The sequence below is a fragment of the Antechinus flavipes genome, chromosome 4, assembly GCF_016432865.1.
Source record: "Antechinus flavipes isolate AdamAnt ecotype Samford, QLD, Australia chromosome 4, AdamAnt_v2, whole genome shotgun sequence".
NCBI lineage: Eukaryota > Metazoa > Chordata > Mammalia > Dasyuromorphia > Dasyuridae > Antechinus > Antechinus flavipes.
Genome location: NC_067401.1, coordinates 408585890 through 408611819, shown reverse-complemented (window position 1 = coordinate 408611819; position 25930 = coordinate 408585890). Strand labels below are relative to the sequence as shown.

General features: G+C 32.4%; 1 protein-coding gene across 1 annotated transcript in view; it reads left to right on the top strand.

Moving 5' to 3' along the window:
• HMCN1 (hemicentin 1) overlaps nucleotides 1-24202 on the top strand; it is a 503334-nt gene extending 479132 nt beyond the window's left edge. The window contains exons 101-107 of the mRNA XM_051998776.1: nucleotides 1467-1580; nucleotides 2520-2645; nucleotides 7539-7667; nucleotides 9368-9718; nucleotides 13396-13515; nucleotides 18736-18862; nucleotides 23627-24202. Of these exons, the coding sequence (XP_051854736.1) occupies nucleotides 1467-1580; nucleotides 2520-2645; nucleotides 7539-7667; nucleotides 9368-9718; nucleotides 13396-13515; nucleotides 18736-18862; nucleotides 23627-23993 (1334 nt within the window). The 3' untranslated portion in view covers nucleotides 23994-24202. The remainder of the gene's footprint in view (nucleotides 1-1466; nucleotides 1581-2519; nucleotides 2646-7538; nucleotides 7668-9367; nucleotides 9719-13395; nucleotides 13516-18735; nucleotides 18863-23626) is intronic.
• Nucleotides 24203-25930: the final 1728 nt, after the last annotated feature.

The window sequence follows — 25930 nt, the reverse complement described above, 5'->3', positions numbered from 1 at the left end:
TACAAACTAATGAATTTGGATCTTTGGTCCAGGAAACAATAATGAACCATTATTCCATCTTAATCAAAAAACTTTTTTTTTTTTTTTTGCTAAGACAATTAGTATTTAGTGACTTGCCCAGGGTCACATAGCTAGGAAGTGTTAAGTGTCTAAGGCCAGATTTGAACTCAGGTCCTCCAGTCTGACTTCAGGGCTAGTGCTCTATCCATTGCACCACCTAGTTGCCCCTCAAAAAACTTTTTAATGAAAATCATATTATAAAACATTGATCTGTCAGTGATCATCCAGGGTTGGAAAGTGAAAATTGAGAAAACAGAAGGCTACTGTAGCAAATCATGAAGTAATAAATATGATAGCAGTCCAGTAAGAGGAGAGATGAATCAAAAGATGTTACAAAAATCCTCCTCTTTTCTCTCTGTAATAATCATTCTAATATGTCATTAATTCTCCATAATTTAACTTTGCTTGTCAGAGAAATGGGAGATAATTGAAGTAAAGAAGTATCTTCCATTTGTGTATTGATAGAATGGATTAGGCAGTAGTTTGTCATGCTTGTCACTTACAATATCAAAACTAAATAAATCTTTATCCAGTATACACAGCATGAAGAACACAGGACTAGGCAAACAGGGAAATTTGAAATTTAGGTAAGATAGAGTCAGTCTAATCTTTAATGTCCCTTTGGGTAAGAAAATAACATAGGTAACTATAATACAGTTAGGATTCTATTCAAAAATAAATTCGTTAGAGCAGGGGTTCTTAACCTGAAGTTTGTGAAGTTGTTTTTGTTAATATTTAATTATTGTATTTCAATATAATTGGTTGTTTTTATATTTCTCTGTATTTTACTTTATGCATTTAAAAACATTATTCAAAAAGGTTCACTGGCTTCATTAGATTGCTAAACAGAATCCATGATATATACACAAAAAAACATTAAGAACCCTTGCATTAGATGGTGTTGTGTGAGGACTGAGAGTTATAATCATTACCCATTCAGAGAGATCTAGAAACAGTAGCATTTTGCAGAACCTCCTCATCAAATCTTACATTATTTGAGGAAGCTTTTAAAGGACAGATAAACAGTTGAAAGAATAGGCACAGTAAATGGAACAGTGTAAGCAAAGGACATTGAGTTTGATCCATATATAAGGAGCTATCCAGTTTGGTTGTGGTACAGAGTAAACTAGCAGGATTTGTTAACTGAGTATATAGAAGTAAAAAAAAACCCCAAAAAACAGGAAGTTTCAAAGATTGTCTCAATATTACAAAACAGGAGACTGATAATAGTTCCTATTCAAATAATTTGTTAGACTGGTTTTGAGGAAATTCTTAGAGATAAATGTTTATAAGTGTAAATCATTGAAACAGGATATGAAATACTAAGTATTTTGGGTAAATTTACCTGAATCAACGTTGCTTATTCTTAATGGGTTGTGTGTTTGTTTTTGTTTTTTTATATATAGATGTTAATGAATGTCAAGAATCTAATTCCTGTCACCAGCGCTGCTTCAATACCATAGGCAGTTTCCACTGTGGATGTGAACCAGGTTATCAACTTAAAGGCAGAAAATGCATGGGTAGGAAATGGATTTTAATTTAAAGTTTCATTTTTGTAACCTTATAATGTAGCCCAAACAACTCTATACTACTTCTTATGTCAGAATTATATTCAGGACATATAATGTCTACAAGCAGTTAGACATATAATGTCTAACACTATGGGTAGAGAGCCAACTTCAGAGTAGAGAAGACTTGGATTCAAGCCCTGACTCTAATATACACTAACTGTGTAACTCTGAGCTGGTCACTTAATCTCTAGGTACACCACACAACTTTCTAACAATTTGACTCTAATTAGCAAGTACCAATCTACATTAGGTGAGTGAATTTCCTCACTGGGAATTTTCCATACAAAAGAAATCATGATCTCCACCAAAAAAACAAACAAACAAACAAACAAAAACCCAACATGATATTCATACTGTCATTTCAGAAACATTATGAAGACAAATCCTACAGGACATATTTTAATTATTTTACTTTCTTCTTTCTTGACTAAAAGTCTTTTTTACCCTTAAATTCTATACTTTCTTTTCTCAAAGTACTATTATTACTGTAGTGTTTTTGGTGACTGCTTTGGAGATTTGAAGCCTCATGGTATAGAAATCATGTCATTTAAAATTGAATAAGGATTAAATAAATTTATACTTTGTCTTAAGCCTAAGTGTATGTATGTATGTGTGTGTGTGTGCGTGTATATGTGTGTGTGTGTGTGCATTTATAGTAGTCATAGTTGATATTTGTATGTTTCTGTATTCAGAATAATTTCACATATATTGTCTTTTACTTGATTTTAATGTCAACTCTGAGAAAAATTAGTGTTTTGAACAATAAGGTTCATTGGTTGAGATTCATATTGGTTTAGATAGTGGGGTTGTTTTTGAAAATCCAAGCTGCTTATTCCATATAGCAGGAAATACATTCTCAATTTGAATTATTTTTGTCCTTTTATCAAGATGTGAATGAGTGCAGACAAAATGTGTGCAGACCAGATCAACATTGCAAAAATACACGTGGTGGCTACAAATGCATTGATCTTTGTCCAAATGGAATGACCAAAGCTGAAAATGGAACCTGCATTGGTAGGTATATGAGCAGTTCCATAGTCGAGATCAATCTCAGAAAACTGATCATCACCAAGCCGAGTAAGCAATTTAGTTTTTAAAACTTTTAACAAACTTGATCTCAAAGGTAAATAATCCCTTTAATTTTGAGGACCAACAACTAAAATCAAATTTTCCTCTTTATTTCATTTTGTCAGAAGATATTTAAGATGTGATTAATGAGAATTGAAAGAAAATTTCATAATTCTTGAAAAAATTTGAATTTTTGTTTCCTGTTAAGGTCAAAGAACAAAAGGACGAGGGGATTTTTTTTTTTGCCACATAAATATATCTAATTCATGGTAGTTTATACATGCCTCCAAAAGTACAAATTATATTCTACATCTATTTATAGAAGGGAGAAATTATGCCCAATTAGGAAGGATTAGGAAAAACTTCATAAAAGAGCTGACATTTGAATTGAGTCCCAAATCATGAGTAGGATATTTATAAGTAGAAATGAATTATAAGCATTGAAGGTGGGATATTATAAGCATAGGGAACAATATTAAGAAGGGCAGGAAACTGAAAAAATACCTTGTCAATGAGAAAAAGCAATTAGTCCAGTTTGACTGAAGGATAAGGGATTCTTTGGAGAATAAGAAATAAACCTAGTAGTATTCTCAGGTCTTAATACAAAAAACCTTGAACTTGAATGACAGAGTATAAGAAAATTGAATTTAATGTGTTATGTGTCAAGGAACCATTAGAGGTTCTGAGAAGAATAGTTTGATCAAAGATGTGTTAAGGTAAGAATAATTTGGCAGCATCCTACTCCAGTGCCACAGTGTAGTAAAAAGACAATGTGACCTCTCAAAGACTATGCTGGCAGAGTTTGTGCCAACAAGTTCTGCCATTCTAAGAAGGCTTTAAGTATCCTCCTAACAGTATAATAAATTTGCTTTCTGAGGAACAATACTCTTATCTTAATAGATAGACTACAACATGTTAGACTCGGTGTATTACACAGGTTTTGGTGATGGGGCATAAGTTTGAATTGTGGCCTCTTGAGGTCATCAGCGTTCCCAAAAGTCACCTTTGACCAATGAGTGGGGGGAGATATTGAAAGCTATTAAGGGATCCTCTGAATTTGTCTTTTTGAGTTGTCATATTTTCCAAAAACATTGGACTCCACATCATGTCGGAGGACCTGGATATGTCAAGAACAAAGCCCTCCCCTCACCTCAGCTGACATAATTTGTTGTTTGCTCCCCAAACTGGATTCTCTGTTAATTTTTGAGGGGCAAAACAGGCACCATGAAGTCTGTGTCAGGCTGGGAAGCTATTTGTGCAGCTGAGGTCCCTTGAAGATAAGGGGACTTTCTTAGTTTCAAAGCCTAAGGATTCCCAAAGGGGGAAAAATGTGTCTTTTGCCATTTCCTTGTTCTTCCCCTTCAAGAGGGGTAACTGCACCTTTCCCCTCCCATACCATTTCCCTTCCTGTTTCTTCTCCTCCTTTTGTGGTATTGTCATAAATATACAAACTTTTCCAAGGATTGTAAACTCTTTGGGTTCCACATTTATGTTCATCTCTCTTGTAATAAACCTGGTTTTTATTTACGTTTCATGATATTGTGATACGCTCACCCCCTATGATCTTGAGCAAGTCACCTAATCTCACTAACACTTTTATTTTGCAGATGAAAAATTATTGGATTACCCAATTCCATCTCAAAAGCTGTGATACTAAGAGCTCATCTTGGGAGAATCATTACTAAATCAGCTCTCCCTAGAAATGAAAGCACTGATTTGTTAGAACAAAGATCAAAAATAGTATAAAGCTAGAATAATAATGAGACCATACAGTGGTTAATTAAAACAACCCCAATTTGACATATTTAAAAATGTTATTGGTTCCCCCAAATGTACTATGTAAAAAAGGAGATAGATTCATATCATCATAATTTCACATAGAAGTATAAAAAATGTATCAAAATTGCAATAACAAGATGAGCAAAGGAGCCTAAAAAGTATCTTTGGCAGTAAACATTTGATTTACCTGCCAAGATAGCTCTATGGTAGCCAAAGGCAATAGTCCTTAAGAAAATAAACTCATCTGTAAACTCATAGAAAGGATGGTGGAAGATTGTAAGCAATACTGCCTCATAAAATAGAAAGTAGCAATGTAGGATAAAATATTCTAATGAAAACTTGGCAAGAGATTTAACTAAGCAAAGTCCTCCCAAATGAATTTAAAGATGAAGCTAAAAGAAGCATAACAAACAGATGAAAGATGGAAACAATTTGCAAATACTTTTTTTATAAATCTTATAAATCTTTTTTTCTGTCAGACAGTAAATCCCATGCTTGCAATTAAGCATTTTAATTCTGAATGTGTCTTTAAGATAATAAAATGGTAGAAAAGATAATAAACATGAAAAAAAGCAGCTAGACTGGACCTAATACACATAGAAGAAACGTGCAAAAGGAAACAGTTATATGGTTATTAAGGAATAAATTCAGAAGATATATAAAGTAAGGAAAGATAACTAAAGCATGGAAAAATACCTTGGACCCTATTAATACTTCCCAAAAATGGCCAATAGAACATCAACAATTAACTAGTATGACTATATTCCCATCAATATAAAAAGTTTATAAAAATAACCCAAACATACTAATCCAAACAATAATTCCTTAGTGAGGGCATAATCAAAGAATAGTCAATATTCAGTTTTACAAGCAATCTGATCATATCTTTATTATTATACAATTGACTGAAAGATAAATGAAATAGGAAATCCTACAGTACTTACTATTAGATAATTACCAAAAAGAAAAATGTTTTAATCAGTAAAGCAAAATTCTGCCTTACAGAGACTTTTCCAACAAGATGTTTCCAATGCATATATGAAAACTATACTAGATTTCTTGAAAACGCAAACACCAATAAACCTATTTAGTGGTCCTCTGATCATTACCAGGGGAGGTGGAGGCATAAAATAGGGAAAACTATGATTCCCTAAAAGTTTCACCAGTGTTAAAGAAATGAGCACAATCCAAGTTGAAAATGTCATCTAGACACTTCTGTTTATAGATGATATTATGACATCCAGGTACCCTAGTTGTTAGTGTTTTCCTTTCTGCATTTACTAGGTATTTAATTAATATGTGTAAATGTCTCCCCTAATAGAGAAGTAAGCTTCTTTAAGGCAGGGAATATTTTGTTGTCTTTGTTTCTTCAATGTCTAAAATAGTACCTAGAGCATAGTAAATCTTTAATAAATGCTTCTTGGTTGATTGATTAAACTCTGAACACTGTAGAGTATCTTGAATAAAATCTATAACTATTCAAGACATTGACCCAGCAATCACTCTACTCATCTCCAGATATGACGTGATAGATTCAAGGTATATAAGAAAATATATCTGTTTTAGCTATGGCCAAAACAAAATTTGCTTTGCTTAACCATTTGTATTTGTAATATGAGTTTTGTTTTTTGTTTCCAAATAGAGGAAGTAGAATGGAGAAAAAATATATTTTTATTTAAAAATAAATTCCTGGGGCAGCTAGGTGGTACAGTGGATAGAACACCAACCCTGAAGTCACGAGGACCTGACTTCAAATCTGGCCTCAAACACTTAGCACTTCCTAGCTGTGTGACCTTGGGCAAGTCACTTAACCTCAATTATTTAAGCAAATAATAATAATAATAAATTCCATTGAGAAGAATAGAATACAAATACCTATTTTCTAGACTATAGCATGTAGTTAAATGGAGAACTCATGGAGTTCTTCTATCACAGACCAAAAATGAACAATGGGTTGAGTCTAGAATTGAATACAGGAGTAAAGCAGACTGGATTGTTTTTGGAGAATTGCAAAGTTCATTTAAAGCCATCACACTTCAAGTTGAAACAAAGGCTCATATTTTAAAATCCAGTATGCCACTAGTATTGTATGGACAGAAGTCATGGAATACTAGTCTTCAAAGTAATAAAAATGGGTATGACTCACAAGGCATTTGAAAAATGCAATAGTAATGAAAGTAGGCTCTAACACATCACTTCCATAATGCTGAAGGGGGCTGTAGAGTCCATTCATGTTATAGATAAAGAAACTACAGTACACAGAGAGTAATGGACTTGTTCAAAGTCATGTAACTAGAAAATGACTGAGACAGAGTTTGAGCCCAGATCTCTTTCCTCCAAGACCAGCATTTTATCTGTTATTCTACCCTTTTCCTTTTACATAAGGAACTACAAAGAAGAATCAAACTACAAGATGTAATCAAAGAAATGTGTGGTCAAAATAAGACAGGTTATGTTCCATGTTCATGTCGTGAGAGAGAGCCAAATAAATAGCCAAGTGCTCCTTGCAGTGTCAAAGGAAATGACACATTGGATAGAAACCAGGATTATACATCTAAAACCGGAAAGAACCACCTAAAACAACCCTCTCATTTTACTGAGAAAGAAACTGTCACGAAAGTATTTTGAGTCAGAATTTGAACCCAGATCCTCCAAATCTAAAACTAATGTTCTTTCTTTTGTGCCATACTGTACTTTATGAAGGATTCACAGGACATGGACAAGGATCAAACAAGAAAAGAAGGCATGGATAAGTTGCAATCAGAAATATTAGATGGAGTACCAACAGAGAGCTGTCAAAGGGAAGGGGAACCAGTGTAGAAAAAAATAGAGGAGTGATTCAAAGAAATAAGAGAACAAGGATATTTTAGTTTCCAGAAGTGAAAGAAAAAGTTTCATAAAAGTAGAGAAACGTAGCAGTCAAATTAAACCTTTTTTTTGGTAACCAACCTTTCTACTGTCTTAAGAAACTGAAACAATTATGTTTTAAGATAGAAAATTAGAACTTTAGATTTTTAAAATGGAAATGTCATCACTTTTTTTTTACCTCTTTAATTGTAGATATTGACGAATGCAAAGATGGCACTCATCAATGCAGATATAACCAGATCTGTGAAAATACAAAAGGAAGCTATCGTTGTGTATGCCCACGAGGTTATCGGTCTCAGGGAGTTGGAAGACCCTGTATGGGTGAGTTAACAGGAAATTTTATTAAATAAATAAAATTATTACTAAGACACATTCATGGTCCAGCCTATTGCTTAAAGTTATATACACTAAAATTTTCACAGAGACATTATCCCTTTTAAAGTTGATAAATTGTCCAAACTGTATTTGTTTATCTTTGAATCCTATGATCAAGGAAAATTGTGTCTGATAATTCAGAAAATTAAAAGAATTCAGCCATATGAACCCAAAATTCATCAATATTTATTTTTAATTTTCTTAGCATGATAAAGACTAAGTTAATTTAAAGATTCTATGATATAATTTGAATAAATTCACCTGCTTTATAGCAACACTCCAATGTTATAATAATGATGATGATGATTTTTTAAGGGAGTTTTAAAAGTAAATTAAAAAAAATATTTGTGATGCTTGTTTGTGTTTCTTTAATCATAATGTTAACAAAATGCAAATTCTAAGCAAATATACTAATAAAAAGTTACTAGATATGGCATTTGGTCCTCAATACTCATAATGTAAGATTTGTTTTTTTTAATTACCCAAAATAGTTGCCTATAATTATATATACCATAAAATACTGTTTGTATTTCTACAGATAGCCAGAATCAAGAGGATTCTTTCACTATCCTATTCTCACAGTATACTAGAATCTATTGTTAAGTTTGTAATTGTTATTCACTCATTTCAGTTGTGCCCAATTCTTTGTAACCCCATTTGGGATTTTATTGCCAGAGATATTAAAGTGGTTTCCCATTATGTTCTCCAACTCATTTTACAGATGAGGAATTGAGTCAAAAGGTTAAGGGCTTGCTCAGGGTCACTCAACTAGTAAGTATCTGAGGCTAAATTTGAACTCAAGATGAGTCTTCCTGACGTCAGGCTGACACTATACAACTGCACCATCTAGTTGCCCATATCAATAGTTATCAACAGTTAGCAAGCACAAATGTATAAGTTGAAAGTTGTGGTAAAGTCAAGTCTTACATCTTTTTTCGACATATTGTATCTTTTTCTGTTTGCATCGCAAATATTTGTGGATCTCTGATCTGGAAAATCAGAGATTTTACAGCTTCTTCGGTATTGGGGATTAAAGATTGGTCAGTGAGAAGTTGAATTTATAATGCATATTATTTTCATTAACTTACACATGTATATAAACTCACAATTTATATAAATGAACCAAATTCACTTACTATGAGAATTTCTAAACAACACCCTGTAATAATAATTTTAAATATATAGCAAGAAAAATTCTTCCAGAGATTAGTAGAGCTTTCATAAGGATGAAGAGAAATTATGAAAATTTATGAAAAAATGAAAAAATTCATGAAAATTAGGAAATTTCATAAGGATTTTAAGGCATTATCATAAAAAATATAGTTCTAATCTAATTACTTTAATTTTTCTTCATCTTGCCTCTGATAGAATGTTTAAAAAGGGGAGGGGGAAATCTTTAAATATAGGAATTTTTTGGAAGGGTCGTTAAGCAGGCCTAAATATTTTGAAGTGGTATGATTTAAAAATTTTATATAAGGTCCTTATTAGGAGAAAATCTATTAGAAAAACTCAATGAAAATGGAAGAACCCTCTGGCATGTTTTTGTTGCAGGTGACATCATGTCCTCAGTTTCTTCCACAGACTGATGTTTTGTTTCTGTGTTGTGTGTATGTTTTTTCTTTTTATGGATTATGTCACATGAGCAGACATTAATGAGTGTGAACAGGTGCCTAAACCTTGTGCACATCAGTGCACCAACATTGCTGGCAGCTTCAAGTGTCTCTGTCCACCTGGACAACATTTATTAGGTGATGGGAAATCTTGCGCTGGATTGGAGAGGCTACCAAATTATGGTGCCCGTTACAGTAGTTATAATCTTGCACAGTTCTCCCCTCTGAGAGACAACAATCAACCTCAACAGCATTACAGACAGTACTCAAATCGCTACAGCTCCTACTCAGAGTATAGAAACAGCAGAACATCTATCTCCAGGACTAAAAGGAATATTAGGAAAACTTGCCCTGAAGGCTATGAGGCAAGAAATCACACATGTATAGGTAAATGTCAGTCATATCACATTGCCTTTTGTGGATTCACTTATTGGCCAGTTTACAAATAAGTATATTTGAAACATATATGATAATTTGGGGTGCACTTAACCACATATGATTGCAAGTTACAGTTTTTATTTCAGAAGCTACAGAAACACTATAACATCTAAAGAGATCACAAATTTAATTTAAAGAAATTCTCTGTTTAACATTCATATAATCTAATAATTCATTGTATTTTATTTAAATTTCCTCTCCTATTTTGTTACTAAAAATAATTTTGAAGCGGTAAAATGAAATTCCCCCAAATTTCATTGTGTTAAATTGGTGTTGTGTTAAAATTGTGTTAAAAATACATTTTTTTTTAAAAAGGTATACAGACAGTATCATAAAATGTAACACCTTATGTAAAAGCAGACCATTTTCACCAGAACAGATTCAAAGGTCAAATACTAAAGTTCTTAAAAAAGTGTTTGTTATATGCCATAAAACACCTGGTTTGACTATTTTTTTAAATGCTGGATTAGTTTGTAGGTCATTATTAGATAAGATGAGGGAAGGACTGAAATAAAGTTGCCTCCACCACTCTTAAATGGATTCTTTGAATAGGTTTCACAAAATTCACAAAACTGCAATTTCTTTTGTTTTCAAAAGTTTGCTTTAAAATTCTAAGTCAAAATTTATGCCCTTGTTTTAATCACAGATTCAATCATCTGTGTTAAATGTCTATACTTTACAGGGAATGGGACATATATTTTAGTTATTGATCATTCCTTCAATAACTAAAAAAATTATAAGCTAAAATGATTTGTGATTTGTGAAAATCAGATTTTTGTAGCCAAATAAAAAGATTTCGACTCCACTGCCATTCTAGTTCTTTCTTTAATATTTAAAACTTTGTCTTAAAACTTGATCCTTGTAATGTCTGTAATCTATCCAGTTACTCCACTGGCTTTTCTCTTTGTATTTCCAGAGGATCTCTTCAGGGCCTCTTTAGCAAGAAGTTCATATTATAATTTATTTATTATATAATTGACTAACCAAACCATTCTTCCATCTTTGATTTTTTCCCTGAGATTTTGATCTAAAGGGTCTGTCTCATTGTTCTTAAATTTCTAAATTTGCCATCTGATTGTGCATAGAAAATTTCTTCCCTTATGCTTCCTTCTCCTGACTTTTTACCATTATTGTCAGTACCTTTTTCTTACCCACTGCTCATTCCTCAAATCCCATTGTGATCAAAAACTCCTCTCAATTTTTTAATAAATGTGATAGAACTTCCTGTTCTATCTTAACTGATATCCTCCCTATCTAAATCTTTGCCTGGTCCATGCCAAAGGCATTGAATAACTTTCCTACTTATATCTGCCAAACCACCAAGTTTTCTTTCTTTAATTAATTTTAAAGGGTATATTGCTCCAAGGAACTTTGTATTGTAGAAATTTCTGTTTGTACATTTACTTTCTAATCTCTCCAGGTACAGCTAATCACAGAATAGGTGCTTTACACCTAAATGTACAATATTCTAGTGAGAGATAAAACTTAGGGGATAAAGCGTGTTTTTCTTTAACATATGATTCAATTTATGATTAATGAACTTTGTCCATGAAAAGTTTCAGGGTACTATTCAAATTCAACTTATTTTACAACATTTAGCATCTTTAAAAAGCTTTACAGTAAAATCACAAACAGCTTTAGAACATAGCAAGAATATTTACAATAAACCCAAATGTATTTTCATTAATCCTCTAGAGAAAGCATGATTTTACCAAGCATTTGAATGAGCTTTAAGTTAAGGATCAAAGTAACATCATGATATCATGTCAGGAGTGAACTAAAATTGAGATTTTTTTTCTTAAACAAATTAATTCCATAGTTTAACATGAAGGATGACTACAGAATCACTTTTATAGGCAATTCTCCCTTTATAGAAATTACATTTGAATCTACTACAACAATTTCAATCCATTCTATTGCTCTTTTTAAAATTTTTGTTTGAGGTAAATTATGAAGGGATGAAATAAAAATTAATTTCCAAATGGAAAATGAACATATTTGTGTCAATTATTTTTAATTAATGTAGAGGTGCTTTGTAAATAATAATGGTTTTCTTTTTGAAGTCATTGCATATTACATTTTTAAAAAAACAGTCTCAACTATGCATTTTGTGGCTCATCCCAACAATTTGTTTTTCCTTTTTTAAATCCCCTGATAGTTTCAATAGTATGATTTATTCATTTCTTTATCTCATCCTCAATCTGCCATTAGGTGATGTGTATCAGAGATAGTAACTATTATGAGAAAGTCAATAAAGTTACTATTTATCAGGCCAAAGGAGAAATTTATATAGCAAGAAAAATCTGAGACCAAGAAAATCATATTTTGAAGCCCACAGTAGATTTTTTTAATCAAGAGCTGTTTTTAATTATCTATCTATGAGTGTGAAGACAAATAACAAAATTGATTTGCACCATTTTTCTTGAAAAATTATGGATTTTAATATATAGGATTCTTAATCAAATATTTAACTTAAGATTTTATGTCTTGAGAAATTTATGTATGTGTGAATATCTGTATTGTACTCCAATCAATCAATTAACAAGCATTTATTAAACACCTAGTATTTGCCAGGCACTGAGGATACAGTACAAAAAGTAAAATAATATCTATTTATAATAATTATATATTCTAAAGGGGAAGATAACAATTACATATTAAGTTAATAAATTCAAATATATACAAAGTAGTTTGTAAGTAAATATAAATTTGTTTATAATTTAAATAAATATAAAGTGATTTGTGAGGGAAAGCAACTAATGGTCAGAACGATCATAGAATATGCACATAAAGTATGATGCCCAAGATGCATTCTGAAGAGAGGGACTCAGAAAAAGCGGTAAGGGGCAGGGGAAGGGAGAATACATTATTCCAGGTATTTGGGATGGCTCTACAAAAGCAGGAAGAGGAAATTTATATGAGGAAGAAAGAGAAAATATCAATTTGGCTGGTTCAAATAGTATGAGAGAGAAAGACAGATTGGAGATGGATTTTATTGCGTCTTAACAGCTACAGAAGAGTTTGTATTTTATCTTAGAAACAATGGGAAGTCAATGGAGTTTGGTGAGTAAAGGAGTCATATGGTCTCATCTGCACTTAAAAGAACAACTTTGGCAACAGAGTGTGTTACTGGATTGGAGTGGTGAAAGGCATTCACATGCACATTTCTATGTATTATAAACTTCAGCACATGTGTGTATTAACAGCCAAAAGTTCAAACTGTAATTATAATTGCTATTACCCAACTAAACTAAACAGAAACTGAATTTTCTTGATAATGTAAGGAATTTAGCACTTCATGGGTCCTAGCGAAGTATGTGGTATTTAGGGGTTTTTTTTATTTTTTTATTTTTTAACCTGCTTATTTTATCTGCAGATTATTCCATTTTGGACGATAGCCACCATAGGTACAAAAAAGAGGTCCATACAGAATACAGCTTAGCCTAGAGTGAATTAATTTTTAAAAACAGATATCAATATTTTGAAATAGATTACAGTAACATTCATAAAGAAATTTGGGGGAATGGGGATTGCATAGTAACAATTGGTTTTTAATAGTTTAGTCTGTCAGATATCCTGTTTGTATTATAGGGTTACACACCATCTTTTTTTTTTTTCCTGAATAGATATTGATGAATGTGAAAACAGAGATTCCTGTCAACATGAGTGTAAAAACACTTTTGGAAGCTATAGATGTGTCTGTCCACCAGGCTATCAGCTTATGCCAAATGGCAAGACATGTCAAGGTAAGAACATTTCTCTACATTGATTTAAAACCCAATCAAAAAGCAGCAAGAACAAAATATGTTTTGTTTTTCAAGTAATTCATCTTTTATCTTCCCAATCCCCTTTCCCATTGATTGGGTTCTCTTCAGTTCACTTGAGCTAAACAAGGATTTAATAAGCTCCTACAACATATCAGTTTTAATTTAAAGAAAAACTTCCTAGCATCTACAACTAATCATATATTTAATGGGCTGCATAAGAAAGTGATGTTCCTCCTAGGGAAGGTGAGATAAAATACTCGTTAGGGAAACTGTAAAGAGGTTTCTTGGTCAAGTGCAAGTTAGACTAGATGGCCTTCCAAATGAAACCTGGAGGTGCCTCTTAGTTATAATGGCTGCCATTTATATTACCTTATAAGGTTTCCAAAGTGTTTTATACATCTTATCTCAGTTGATCTTTTTAACAATCCTGTGAGGGAGATACTCCAAGTATGATTTTCCTCATTTTATAGTACATGGAAAAAAATTGAATTTTAGATAAAGTTTCTTGCTAAGTGTCAAACATTTATCAAGTAGTCAAGGGAGGTGCTGAATCTAGGTTTCCTTCACTTCAAATCCAGGATTTTTTCTATTGCAGAAAATGCTTGCATTGCTTCTACAGATTAAAAAGTTATTTTAGAGGTTCATTATTCTATGTCTAAGCCATTTGTGTTATTAAAATATATATGAATGTAACTTTTTTTTTAAACAACTCTTCTACTTATGTTCCCTTAAGTGTTCTTTCTCTAAAAGGATATTTTCTAAGGAAAAGTTAGATTTTTTTTCATCAGAATGGAGCTCAAGGAATTAAGACCAGAGTAGTTAGTATTTTACTTCAACAGATTTTTTGTCATGTGCCTTCTTTCATCTCATCATCCTTACAGAAACATTCACATTCCCCATTGTCCATTTAGAAAATAATGAAGAGTTGATAAATGGAACTGAATGATGAAAATTCTTACCTTATGCAATCAAATATTTTATTTTTTTATTATTATAGCTTTTTTTATTTTTCAGCATTGACCCTTGCAAAATCTTCTGTTCCAAGTTTTCCCCTCCTTCCCCCACCACCTCCCCCAGATGGCAAGTAGACCAATACATGTTAAATATGTTAAAGAATATGTTAAATACAATATTTGTATATATATCCATACAGTTATTTTGCTGCACAAGAAAAATCGAACTTAGAAATAAGGTAAAATTAACCTGAAAAGGAAATCAAAAATGAAAGCAGACAAAAACAGAGGAATGGAAATGTTATGTTGTTGTTCACACTTATTTCCCAGAGTTCTTTCGCTGGGTGTAGCAGGTTCTCTTCATTATTGAACAAATGGAACTGATTTGGTTCATCTTATTGCAATCAAATATTTTAAAATATTTTTATGGGTATGGGTACTTCCCCACCCAATGCTATGCAGACTATGTTGCCTACAAATATCACCATATATTTTTCCTGAGTTATTATGAACAGAAATATATCACTTCCACTGGCATAACCTTCAAGAACCCAATACTTCCTTCTGTACACAGTACAGCACCATAATGGGACATTAATAATGCAAAAAATATTACATATTCTTTACATGCAGGTTGACAGTAAAACAATAATAATAATAATACTTTTGCCTAGTGACTTTATGCTTTAAAAACCATAGTTTCATTAATTCTTCAAAAAACTGAAATATAAATGGAATATGCATTATTACATTAATTCTACAGATAAGGAAATCAAAGCTCAGAGAATTCATAGAATTTTAGATTTGAATTGAGCCTCTTTGATCATAAAATCCAAGATCATACAGCAATTAGTGACACTGACTCCCACCAAGTCTAAAGCCCTTCTGACTGTCTTGTACCATAAGTAGACGGATTATTGAACTTGTAGCAACAGGTAATAGAGATTGAGGGGTGTGGCACTGGCTATGATCTTCGAACTCATTCTGCAGCACTTTCCCTAAATTTAAATACAACAGAGTTGTGAAGGTACAATTCCTTCAAGCTGTATATCTAGTCATTACCATGGTTTCTTACCCCTCTTCCTGACTCTTATGCCAGGCAACCTGGTCAATACTGAAATATCTGGAGGAACCAAATTGCAATCGGAAACAATTTATTCAAGCTTAAATTCTATTGAGTCCTTGAGAAATAATGTTTCTTCTCTATGCCAGTTTGTTTTTTCAGTTATTCTTGTCAGTTTCATTCAGTTCAAACTATGTTTCAGATCTCAGTAATGCTTTGGAGAATGGAAAATCATATGTAAAAATTAAAACCAGGTGGAATATGAAAAGTTTGCAATTTAAATGTGTTTTATGTTATTGTGGTTTTATAAAGACATGAGAGAAAATAATTATGCCCCTAAAAAGTCAACTATAAAAAATAACTTGGGATATTTTTATATCTCTTAAAAATGTCTAAGGTATTTATGAGGAGCAAAAGGCAGCCATTAGTTCACTCAGGCTTTTTCTTATTTTTGAACATTTAGTGATATAAAATAAATTGATAATTGAAAGAAGTAAATCATAATGGAATTGATATTTCATGAGGACAGATATTAAATTCAAATAGTAGGAATCTATAAGGTGAGAGCACAATCTTAAATTTTCTTAAGCATAGGGAACAGGAAACTATATTTCTCTATATCAGTGTTCAGTCTCACTCACTAATTCCTAACAATTCTGAATTTATATTCTATTTATTTAATATTCTATAGTCTATTAACATTGACTTAAAGCAGTAGGCTAATCTGTCCCTATATATAGAAATGATCTTTGACTTTATGAATATTTGAATTATAATATATTCCTTTATTGAAAATCCAGATGTTTCAAGAATCTTTTTCTTTTCCTGAAATCTAAAAAGAACTTAATCATTTTACATTTAATCATAAAAAGTTAATCTTTTAAACATTATACTCTATCTATACTACATACAATTGCCATACTGACTTTTATAAAAATTCAGATCTGACTGATGTCTCCAGACACAAAAAGATCTCAATTAACTTCCTTTTACCTATAATACAAAATATAAAATCTTTGGCCTGAAATTTATAATTCTTTACAATGTGTTTCCCATCTCTTTCTAGTTTTATTTATATCATTTCCCTTCCCATATTTTCCATTATAATCAAACTTGCCTAGTATCTATTTCCTTTCTGTAACTTTCTACCTCCTACCTCCATCCCTTTGTACAAGTGTCCCTTCATTCCTGAAATACACTCCTTTTTCATCCTTCCTTATAGAATTCCTTTAAAAGCACAACCCAGTTAATACTTTCTATATAAGATCTTTTCTAGTTCCTCTAGTAATTAACATTCTTTTCCTCTTGAAATAACAATTGCATTTTTATAGACTTTATTTAATGCATACATGTTTTTATTTCATTTTATCTCATACATGCCTAAAATATGAAAGATTGATGTTATTTTATCCTTGTTTTAAAAATGAGGAAAGCAAGGTGAACAGAAGCTAAGTGGCTTGACCAGGTTGACATATCTAACAAGATTTAAACTTATGTCTTACTGATTTGAGCCTAGCACTCTGTCCACTAAGAAACATAAAAATATAAATCACCAACTTCAAGAGTTTGCATTCTGGACTGATGGGCATTCTTAAAGGGACTGTGAATGATGTACAGCAAACAACTGGTCTAGGTGTCTTTATGACTTAGCTTGCATTTAAAGCCTTTACAGTTGCTAACCCTTCATCCCTCAATGGTCAGGCCTCTGGTAGTATTAATATTTATACTATCAATCATCAATCAACAAACAGTAATCATTTCTTTCTGCCTTCTAGTTATTGTGCTAGGTAGTGCTAGAAAAATAAAACATGGGCCTTTGGCTTCAAGGAATTCTCAGTTTCTGGAATAAATGAACTTGTTTATGATATTTAATAATGGAAATTACCACATAGGCAGTTTGTACCACTACTCTTTCTACTAACTGGTTTGGTTGCGGTGGTAATAGTTGTTTTTTGTTCATTGAATTTGTTTTTGTTTTTGTTTTTTCCTTGGTAAACAAAAATGAGCACTCTAAGAAGTCTCCAAAGTTTTAAACCATACAAAAGTTCTAGAGAAATAAAATTTTTTTAAAGCATTGTAAAATCAGGCTAAACATATAAGACAATCCTTGGGATCATACCTTAGGGCATCTAGTGCAAGCATATTTTTGTACTATAATTTTTCATGGTTCCATCTGCGTCAAATCTAACTAATGAAAAGCTCTGGTTATTTAGATACTATGATTACTCTAATAGATTTCACTCTATATTTTACTGACAGTCCTATCAGGATAGCCACCAGACTTGCATACAAAAACACATTCTCTACTACTACTTTTTCTACTATTAAAGTTTTATTCAAATGCAGTAGGCTAGAATAGAGATTGGAATGAGGAGGTCAATTAGGAGAAGTTACAAAATCACAAAATCTTAGAGATAGCTTATTTCCTGCACTTTGCTACTGAGAACATAAATGCCCAGAAGAGGATAAGGGATTTCTTCAAGGTCACAGAGTTATTCATAACAGAATCTGAACTAGAAATCAAGTATTTTAATTTTTAAACCATTGAGTCCTATCTCCACTTTTTGAAAGAGTTTTTCGGAAAGATTCTAATGTTAATGTCAAATGCAGGACTTCTAGATGATAGGTTTTTGAGAGACTAGTTCATAATAATGGCATGATTCATTAGAGTCATATTGAAAAGTTTCTATCTCTAAGCATCAGTCTACCCATAGTTTCAATTTAGTGTATCCCAGATGTTTTTAATCCTCATTTTACAGATAAGAAATCTTAGACATAGGACAAGGACTGAACTTTTAATTTTATTAATATAGGGAATTTAAGGGAGAAAACTATTTCATCAGTGCAGGCTATCATGTTCTTTGTTAATCACAGTTAATCATAATCTAGGATCACTGAAAGTTAAATTGTCCTAGATCACTGAAAAGTTAAAGTGACTTGCCCAGAGATCACATAGCCAGTACTTATTATGGAAGATGAACCCAATTCCTCTGTTTCCATGTTCCTTCACAACTCCATTCCAGTGCTCATTCAACCAGGAATGGGAGATAAATAATTTCAAAGGTAAGTGTGCCCCTACCCAGTGGTCTCAAAAGCAAGAGAACACTGTCCAATATAATAACTAAACACAAATAACTTTTCCAACCCAACATACTAAGAGATGGTACTTTTTTATCTAATTAGATATCGATGAGTGCCTGGAACAGAACATTCATTGTGGACCCAATCGAATGTGTTTTAACATGAGAGGAAGCTACCAGTGTATCGACACACCATGTCCACCCAACTATCAACGAGAGCCTGTTTCAGGGTAGGTCTAAATTTCTTATCCTAAATTTTCTTTCTCAAATTATCCCCAAATCCTTTCTCTTCCAACAAATAATAGCTGATAGTCTTAGTCCAACTTGTCTAGTACTCACCATTTCAAAGGGAAGCAATACTACAATCTATTCATTCTCTTATTAAAAAATAGTGCGATACATAAAAACTGATTAAGCAAGAGCTATCACTTACTCCTGGCAGCTATTGTTTCCCATGGCAGAAAACAATCATGGCAGTTAACTTTATTGAATAATAAAGCTTATTTATCCATTGAAATATTTCAGTTTCACTCATTTTGCTGCAGGGCTTTAAGTCCTTTAGGTTTAGAGAACTTAAAGGACCATTTCTATTGGAATATGGAAAGATGAGTCAACATTTCTACATAAAAATAAAAAAAATTACTTTTTAAACTTTCCTATTGTTTACAACATTATTCTCCTCTGGGTTTGGAATAAATAATTATTCTGTTTTCATGGTAAAGAAAGAGTTATTTGGAATCAATGGATGTACTAATATCAACTGAACACCACAGACACTAGGAATTGATCATGGGTTTAATTAGGTGGCATAGGAATATATATATATATATATATATATATATATATATATATATATATATATATATATATACACACACACACACACACACACACAATGACCAGAACCTGGTTGCAACCCAGCCTTCTACTTCCTCTTGATAGTGCCCAGAAATCCCAAAGTATCATGGCCACATTTGTACTTTCTCCTATGTGATCAAGAATCATTTTCAAGATGGGGGGAGAAGAGAAATTTTAACTTTATTAACTAAATAGAAGAGTGTTAAATGGGAAAAATAGGTAAATGATTCATTGAAATGAAAATGATCGTGCAGGATAGAGTAGGTCAAAAAATCTTTGGCTCTCCAAATTTCCACTGCAAAAAAAAAAAAAAAAAAAAAAAGACAGAACATTCTTCAGCTAGAATGTAGAACAGTAGAAATAAATACAAATTGGGATAAGTCAGTTACCCTTCTAAGACAACTTGAGAAGACCCCAAGAAAAACCTAACTCCAGGAGTTAGGGTTCACCCTGAATGAAGTGCACATACCTTCAGGTTGCCTCTGCAGAATCAACAAACAATACTTGGGGACAGCTGAGGTTGGGAGATGGTCACTGCCTTAGAAACTTTCATCTTGTGGACAGTGTAGTGGATCTGACAGTTGAATAGGAGACTGAAGAAGCTTCCATTGTTGAGGGATATCAAGAATAATTATGTAGATCACATGCATCCTGGGCTGCCTGCAACTGCAGTGGAGAAGAAGCTAACACATACTTGATGAGTACAGTGGCAGAGGGAAAGGGACCCTGCTGGCTGTGGATATTTGTAGAAGAGCAGAGTTCCTGCTTTAGTTCCAGAGCAGAAAGAAGAGCTGTAGTTTGCAGTCACCTAAGAAAACTCAAAGAGCAAGATCATTTGCTGGGCATTGACTAGAAGCCCTTGCCATGTAGGAGTTGAGAGGACAGTCAAGGTTGAACTCAGGAGAGATGTCAGAAAATAATAGTGAGAAGGACCTGAGGCTTGAATGTTGTTCTCCATACCTCAGGATTAAAACTTGATTATACTAATAGCTTCTAAAAAACAAAATAAAACAAAATAAATAAAACAAAAATTAATAAGCAAAGGAGAAAGTACCTAACCATAGCCACTATGAAGATAGAAGACCTAGGTTAATATTTGAGGAAGATAATGGAGCTTTAAAAGCCACTCCTTTTTCAAAAAGAAGCACCAAATGGTCCAAAGCACAAAAAGAATTCTTGAAAGAACTTATAAAGGATTTTTTAAATCAAATAAGAGATATCAAGGAAAAGTTAGAAAAAAATATAAACAATCCAAGAAAATTGTGAATGTCAACCAACTTAAAAGAAACTCAAAAATTTAAGAAAGAAAACAGCTCCTTGAAATCTAGAATTGGGCAATGAGAAACTTATTTTATTAAACGCTGACCAACTATAAGGGAATAAGTAAAGTCAAATTGTTTACTTCTTATATGTCAAATCATTATCAGTACTTTTATAGGGATCATCATTATTTAGGTAGTTTGGGGAAAAAAAGGTTTGGGTTGAGCTAAGTATGTTGGAATAGTTCTAAAAGAATAAAAATGTAAGAAGAGATAAAAAGGGAGTAATTATCTCATACAAATGAGGTATAAAAGGAAAAAAAAACCATACAGAAGAAGCTGGGAGGATAGTTCTAGAATCTTAATCTCATCAGAATGGGTGAAAGAGGAAATAACATATATAACTAGAAGAGTATAAAAATCTTCTAAATACAGAAAGAAATAAGAAGGCAAAGAGATAGGGCAGGGAGAAAGAAGATAACAGAATAATTTTTAGCGAGATAGATAAGTTAGGAAATAGAAGGGGAAGGTAACAGGTAGAAGTAAAGTAGAGGAGTAAAGAGGGACAGATAAATAGAATGAGAAGGATAATGAAGAAAAATAGGAAGGAGGAAAATACACAAAAAATAATTATAGCTTAGAACATGAATGGGATGAAGTTACCCATAGAATAGAAATGGATACCAGATTAAAATTCTGAACTCAACAACATGTTGCTTTCAGGAAACACAATAAAAATGAGAGATACACATAAAAATAAAATAAAGGGCAGGAACAGAATTTTTTTGTTTAAAAAAAAACAGGGATGGAAATCATGTTCTCAAATAAAGTTAAAACTGAAGTAGATTTAATTGAAAGAGAAAAATAGAAAAATTATACTATGTATCAACATTGTTTTCGACTACTTAAAATAACTAGACAGTATAAAAAACTTGAGATACCTGCCGAAACAAACATAGAAACTATAGGAACATAAATATAAGAAACTTTTTATACAAATAAAGTCAGATCTAAAAAACTGAAGTAATATTTATTGTTCAAAGATAGGTAAAATCAATATTATTTTAAAAAAATACGATTTTTATCTAATTTATCTATTAATTTAATGTCATCCCAAATAAATCACTAAAAAGTATCTTTACTGAGTTAGAAAAAATAAAGAAAAAAATAATATCTAAATTTTATTTGGAAGAACAAAAGATCAGGGGAAAAAAAGATATAAAGGAAATGGATTCAGTAGCATCAGACCTTAAATTATAACATAAAGTGAGAGAATTTTGAAGTGTAAAATGGATCATTCTGATTACTATAAATTAAACTTTTCTTGTATGAATAAAATCTATGTAGCCAAGAATATAAGAAATGCAGAAAATTGGGGGAGGGGGGGCTTTTTTGAGGCAATTGGGGTTAAGTGACTTGCCCAGTCACACAGCTAGGAAGTGTTAAGTGTCTGAGACCAGATTTGAACTCAAGTCCTCCTGACATCAGGGCTGGTGCTTTATCCACTGTGCCATCTAGCTGCCCCCTGGGGGGAAATTTTTAATAGACAATCTCTCAGATAGGATGTGATTAGGTTGGAATACTACTGTGATGTAAGAAATGATGAGCTGGCTGATTTAGAAAAAATATGAAAAACTTTGGACCTAAAAAGATGCTGTCCACTTTCAGAGAATAAAATTAGTGAAAATAAACATAATAGGATTTGTGTGTGTGTATGTTTCTAAATAGAGTATATACTCTCTCTCTCTTTCTCTCTCTCTCTCTCTCTCTCTCTCTCTCTCATACACACACACAACTATGCTTAAATGTAATCTACTTTAGGATGAGATGGATAAAGGGAGGGGGGAAAAAAGTTAAAAGTGCACAACAAAGAAGTAAGCCAACAAGGAAACAAAGAAAAATTGGTCAGCTTTGAAAACAATGTGTAATATTCATCTTCTAGGTTTTCTTGAAATGGAAATTTATTGTTTTATATTGTTACTCTCTTATAAAATTTTTCCTGTTCTCACTTTGTATTTAAGTTTTAATTTTTTAAATTTACCCCAGAAAAAGAAATGCAAATGATCCTGTATATATTTTTTTCATTCTCTTTAGCAGTATGTGGTACAAGGGTTTTTAACTTGGGGTCTATGAACTTAGGGAAAAAATTAAATAACTATTTCTATATAATTGGTTTGCTTTGAATCTCATAACTTTCATTGACTTTACAATATTATTTTCTGTAGTATCTATAGGCTTTACCAGATTTCCAAAGAGTTCCATGACAACAAAATGATTAGCAAAGCTATAGTGTCAATGCCTTTTTATTCAAGGAGTTTTGAGTATTAATATGTCTTACAGTTAAAGGCACTGTGATCTTTTATGTCCATACATGGTCTACCCCCCAAAAAAAAAAGTGTGTTTCTTGCATGCATGAATACACTGTATCTTTATTAAATACACAAGATATCCAAAGAAATGGAGACTTTCTTGGACACAACATTAGGGCAGTAATCATCTAGTTTAGGCAATTATTCCCACACTCTCATCTATAGGAAGAGCAAATGGCTAAAGATAGCATAGAGAAACACACATCATGTAATACCAGCCCAATATTTAGAAGAAGCTGTTATAGTATTTGCTCTCCTTGTTTGTGCACATTGAATATGCTTCAAATTCCAATGGAAATGAGGGCTAGTCCACTTTAAACAAACTTTTATACTCAGAATTTGTCTAGAGCCAAGAATTTAGAACTTTGATTAAACCTCATTATTCTGTAATCATACAGCATGTTTTATAAAGCCTCCAAATTGTCATGCATGAGAATTACCTGCACAATACTTTCTCCTAATTCAGAAACAAATAACTGCCTGTTTTATATGTGTTTATCATCTCCAGGTTCTGTCTTAAAAATTGTCCACCCAATGATTTGGAATGTTCCTTAAGCCCATACGCACTGGAATACAAACTTGTCTCCCTCCCATTTGGAATAGCCGCCAATCAAGATTTAATCCGGCTGGTTGCATATACACAGGATGGAGTGATGCATCCCAGGACGACATTCCTCATGGTGGATGAGGACCAGACAGTTCCTTTTGCCCTCAGGGATGAAAACTTGAAAGGTGTTGTATATACCACTCGCCCTCTGCGAGAAGCAGAGACTTACCGGATGAGGGTTAGAGCCCTGTCCTACAGTGCCAATGGGACCATTGAATATCAGACAACATTCATTGTTTATATAGCTGTATCTGCCTATCCATATTAACGCATGTAGCTTAACAGTATTCATAGTGGAAATACCTGCCCCTTCCACATTGACCTTCCCCTCTCTTTCTAAACAGTTGTAAACTTTGCAACTTGAAAATGGTGCTACGCTCCTTCTCGTGCCTGCCTCAGCACTGCTGAGTTGTTTCCAGTATTCCGTTGATTGGGGGGAGGTGTGTGTGTGTGTGTTTGCATGTGTGTATGTGTACTTGTGTGTGTGTGTGTGTGTGTGTGTGTGTGGTTGTGTGTGTGTGTGTGTGTGCATGTTTAAGGAGGTTTGGAAGAAACTATATTATTTGCTTTATTTATTACACTGGAGCAGTAACTTTCTGAAGATTGTTCTGAATACCCAACAGTGCGCATCAGGGGATATTTGACATAGTAGTTTAGTATTCTGAACTGTTATTACAACCATGTTTCTTCTTTGCAAATATTAATTAAAGGCCTTTTTTTGTTATTTGGCCATATTTAGAATGATGAAGCTGGTTACCAAATAATCTACTCAATACTTATAACTTAAGATCATGGCTTTTCTTCCTATTTATACATTATAATAGGACTTATACATATACTTTCATTTCCAAAAAATGTTTTTTTTTAAAAAAGACATACTACTTACTTCAAAAAAGAACATAACTCCTAGAAAGATTACGCTGTCCCAAATGATGTTCATCTGTTTTACTTAACCTTCTAAATATGGATCTTTCAGTGATTATGTGAACTCAGCTGAACCATTTGTGGATTGTAACCAAAACCATGAGTTCTTCCTCAGAGAATATTTTATGGCATGGATCTGAAATGTTAATATTTTGACATAATCTTTCCATTTATTTAATGCCACAACTTTTACATTCCAATATTCTTTATACACCTGGGCAGTTAAAAAGATTTTTTTAAAGAAACTAATGGAACTGTTTTCCTCCAAACTCCAGCAAGTTTGATTTAGCATAACATTCAACGTCAAAACACTGTACAAGGCGGTGACAGACTCTGGAAGTAATTTGCCAAGATGTATTCTATTTTTAACAAATGTATATATGTTACTTTTATGTGTATTTTCTATGCAATATCTCAGTGGATTTTTTTTATTAAAATACTGTACCAAAAAGTGTTATGCCAAAACAATCAAAATAAAAATTCACATCCCTTTTATTAAGATTTTTGTGAGATCCTAAGTTTTTAATTAATGTAATCAGAATTATATGTTTCCTTCTTTTCCTTCAAGTGAATTGAATAACCTGTCCAAAAAGAGAAGTAAAGTGATTTACAAGATGTAAAAGATATAAAGAGATAGTGTACAAATTCATTGCAAACTCACACAGACTCAAAGCACATAGAAACCTTGGAATAGAACATGATCCAGGACCTTGTGTTCAGACATGTAATGGTATGAAACAATGGTCAGCTTTTTTAAGTATGAGCTTTAATATTTTAAAAAAATTATCTTGCTCCCCCATGATAGTTGTACCATTACTAAAGAAAGGAATGGGGGTGTTAAGGATTTATTAAGTGTTTACTATATACCAGGTACTGTGCTAAATATTGTACCCAACCCTCATTTGTTTCTTTGCTTGTGGTTAGGCATAGCCAATATAATAAAAATGACAATTATTTTTCTTGGTTTCCCAATTGGTCAGGAAGAAGTGGAAAGGTAGGAAGGGGGAAAGAATGTGGGCCTAAAAATAAATAATATTAAATAAAAAGGGGCTTTTTTTTAGTTTATGATAGAAAAAAATTAAATATACACTCATATATTTCTATGTAATATGCATATATGGATATGCAAAATAAATACAAAGTAGTGTGAGATAAAGTTTCATATCCCTTGAGAAGATATGAAAAGTTTCATGTAGAAGGTAGTCTTTCAGCTACATTTTACAGGAAAAGGAGACATAGGTAAGAAAGGTCATGTAAGATGGCCAGTACATATTCGCTGAG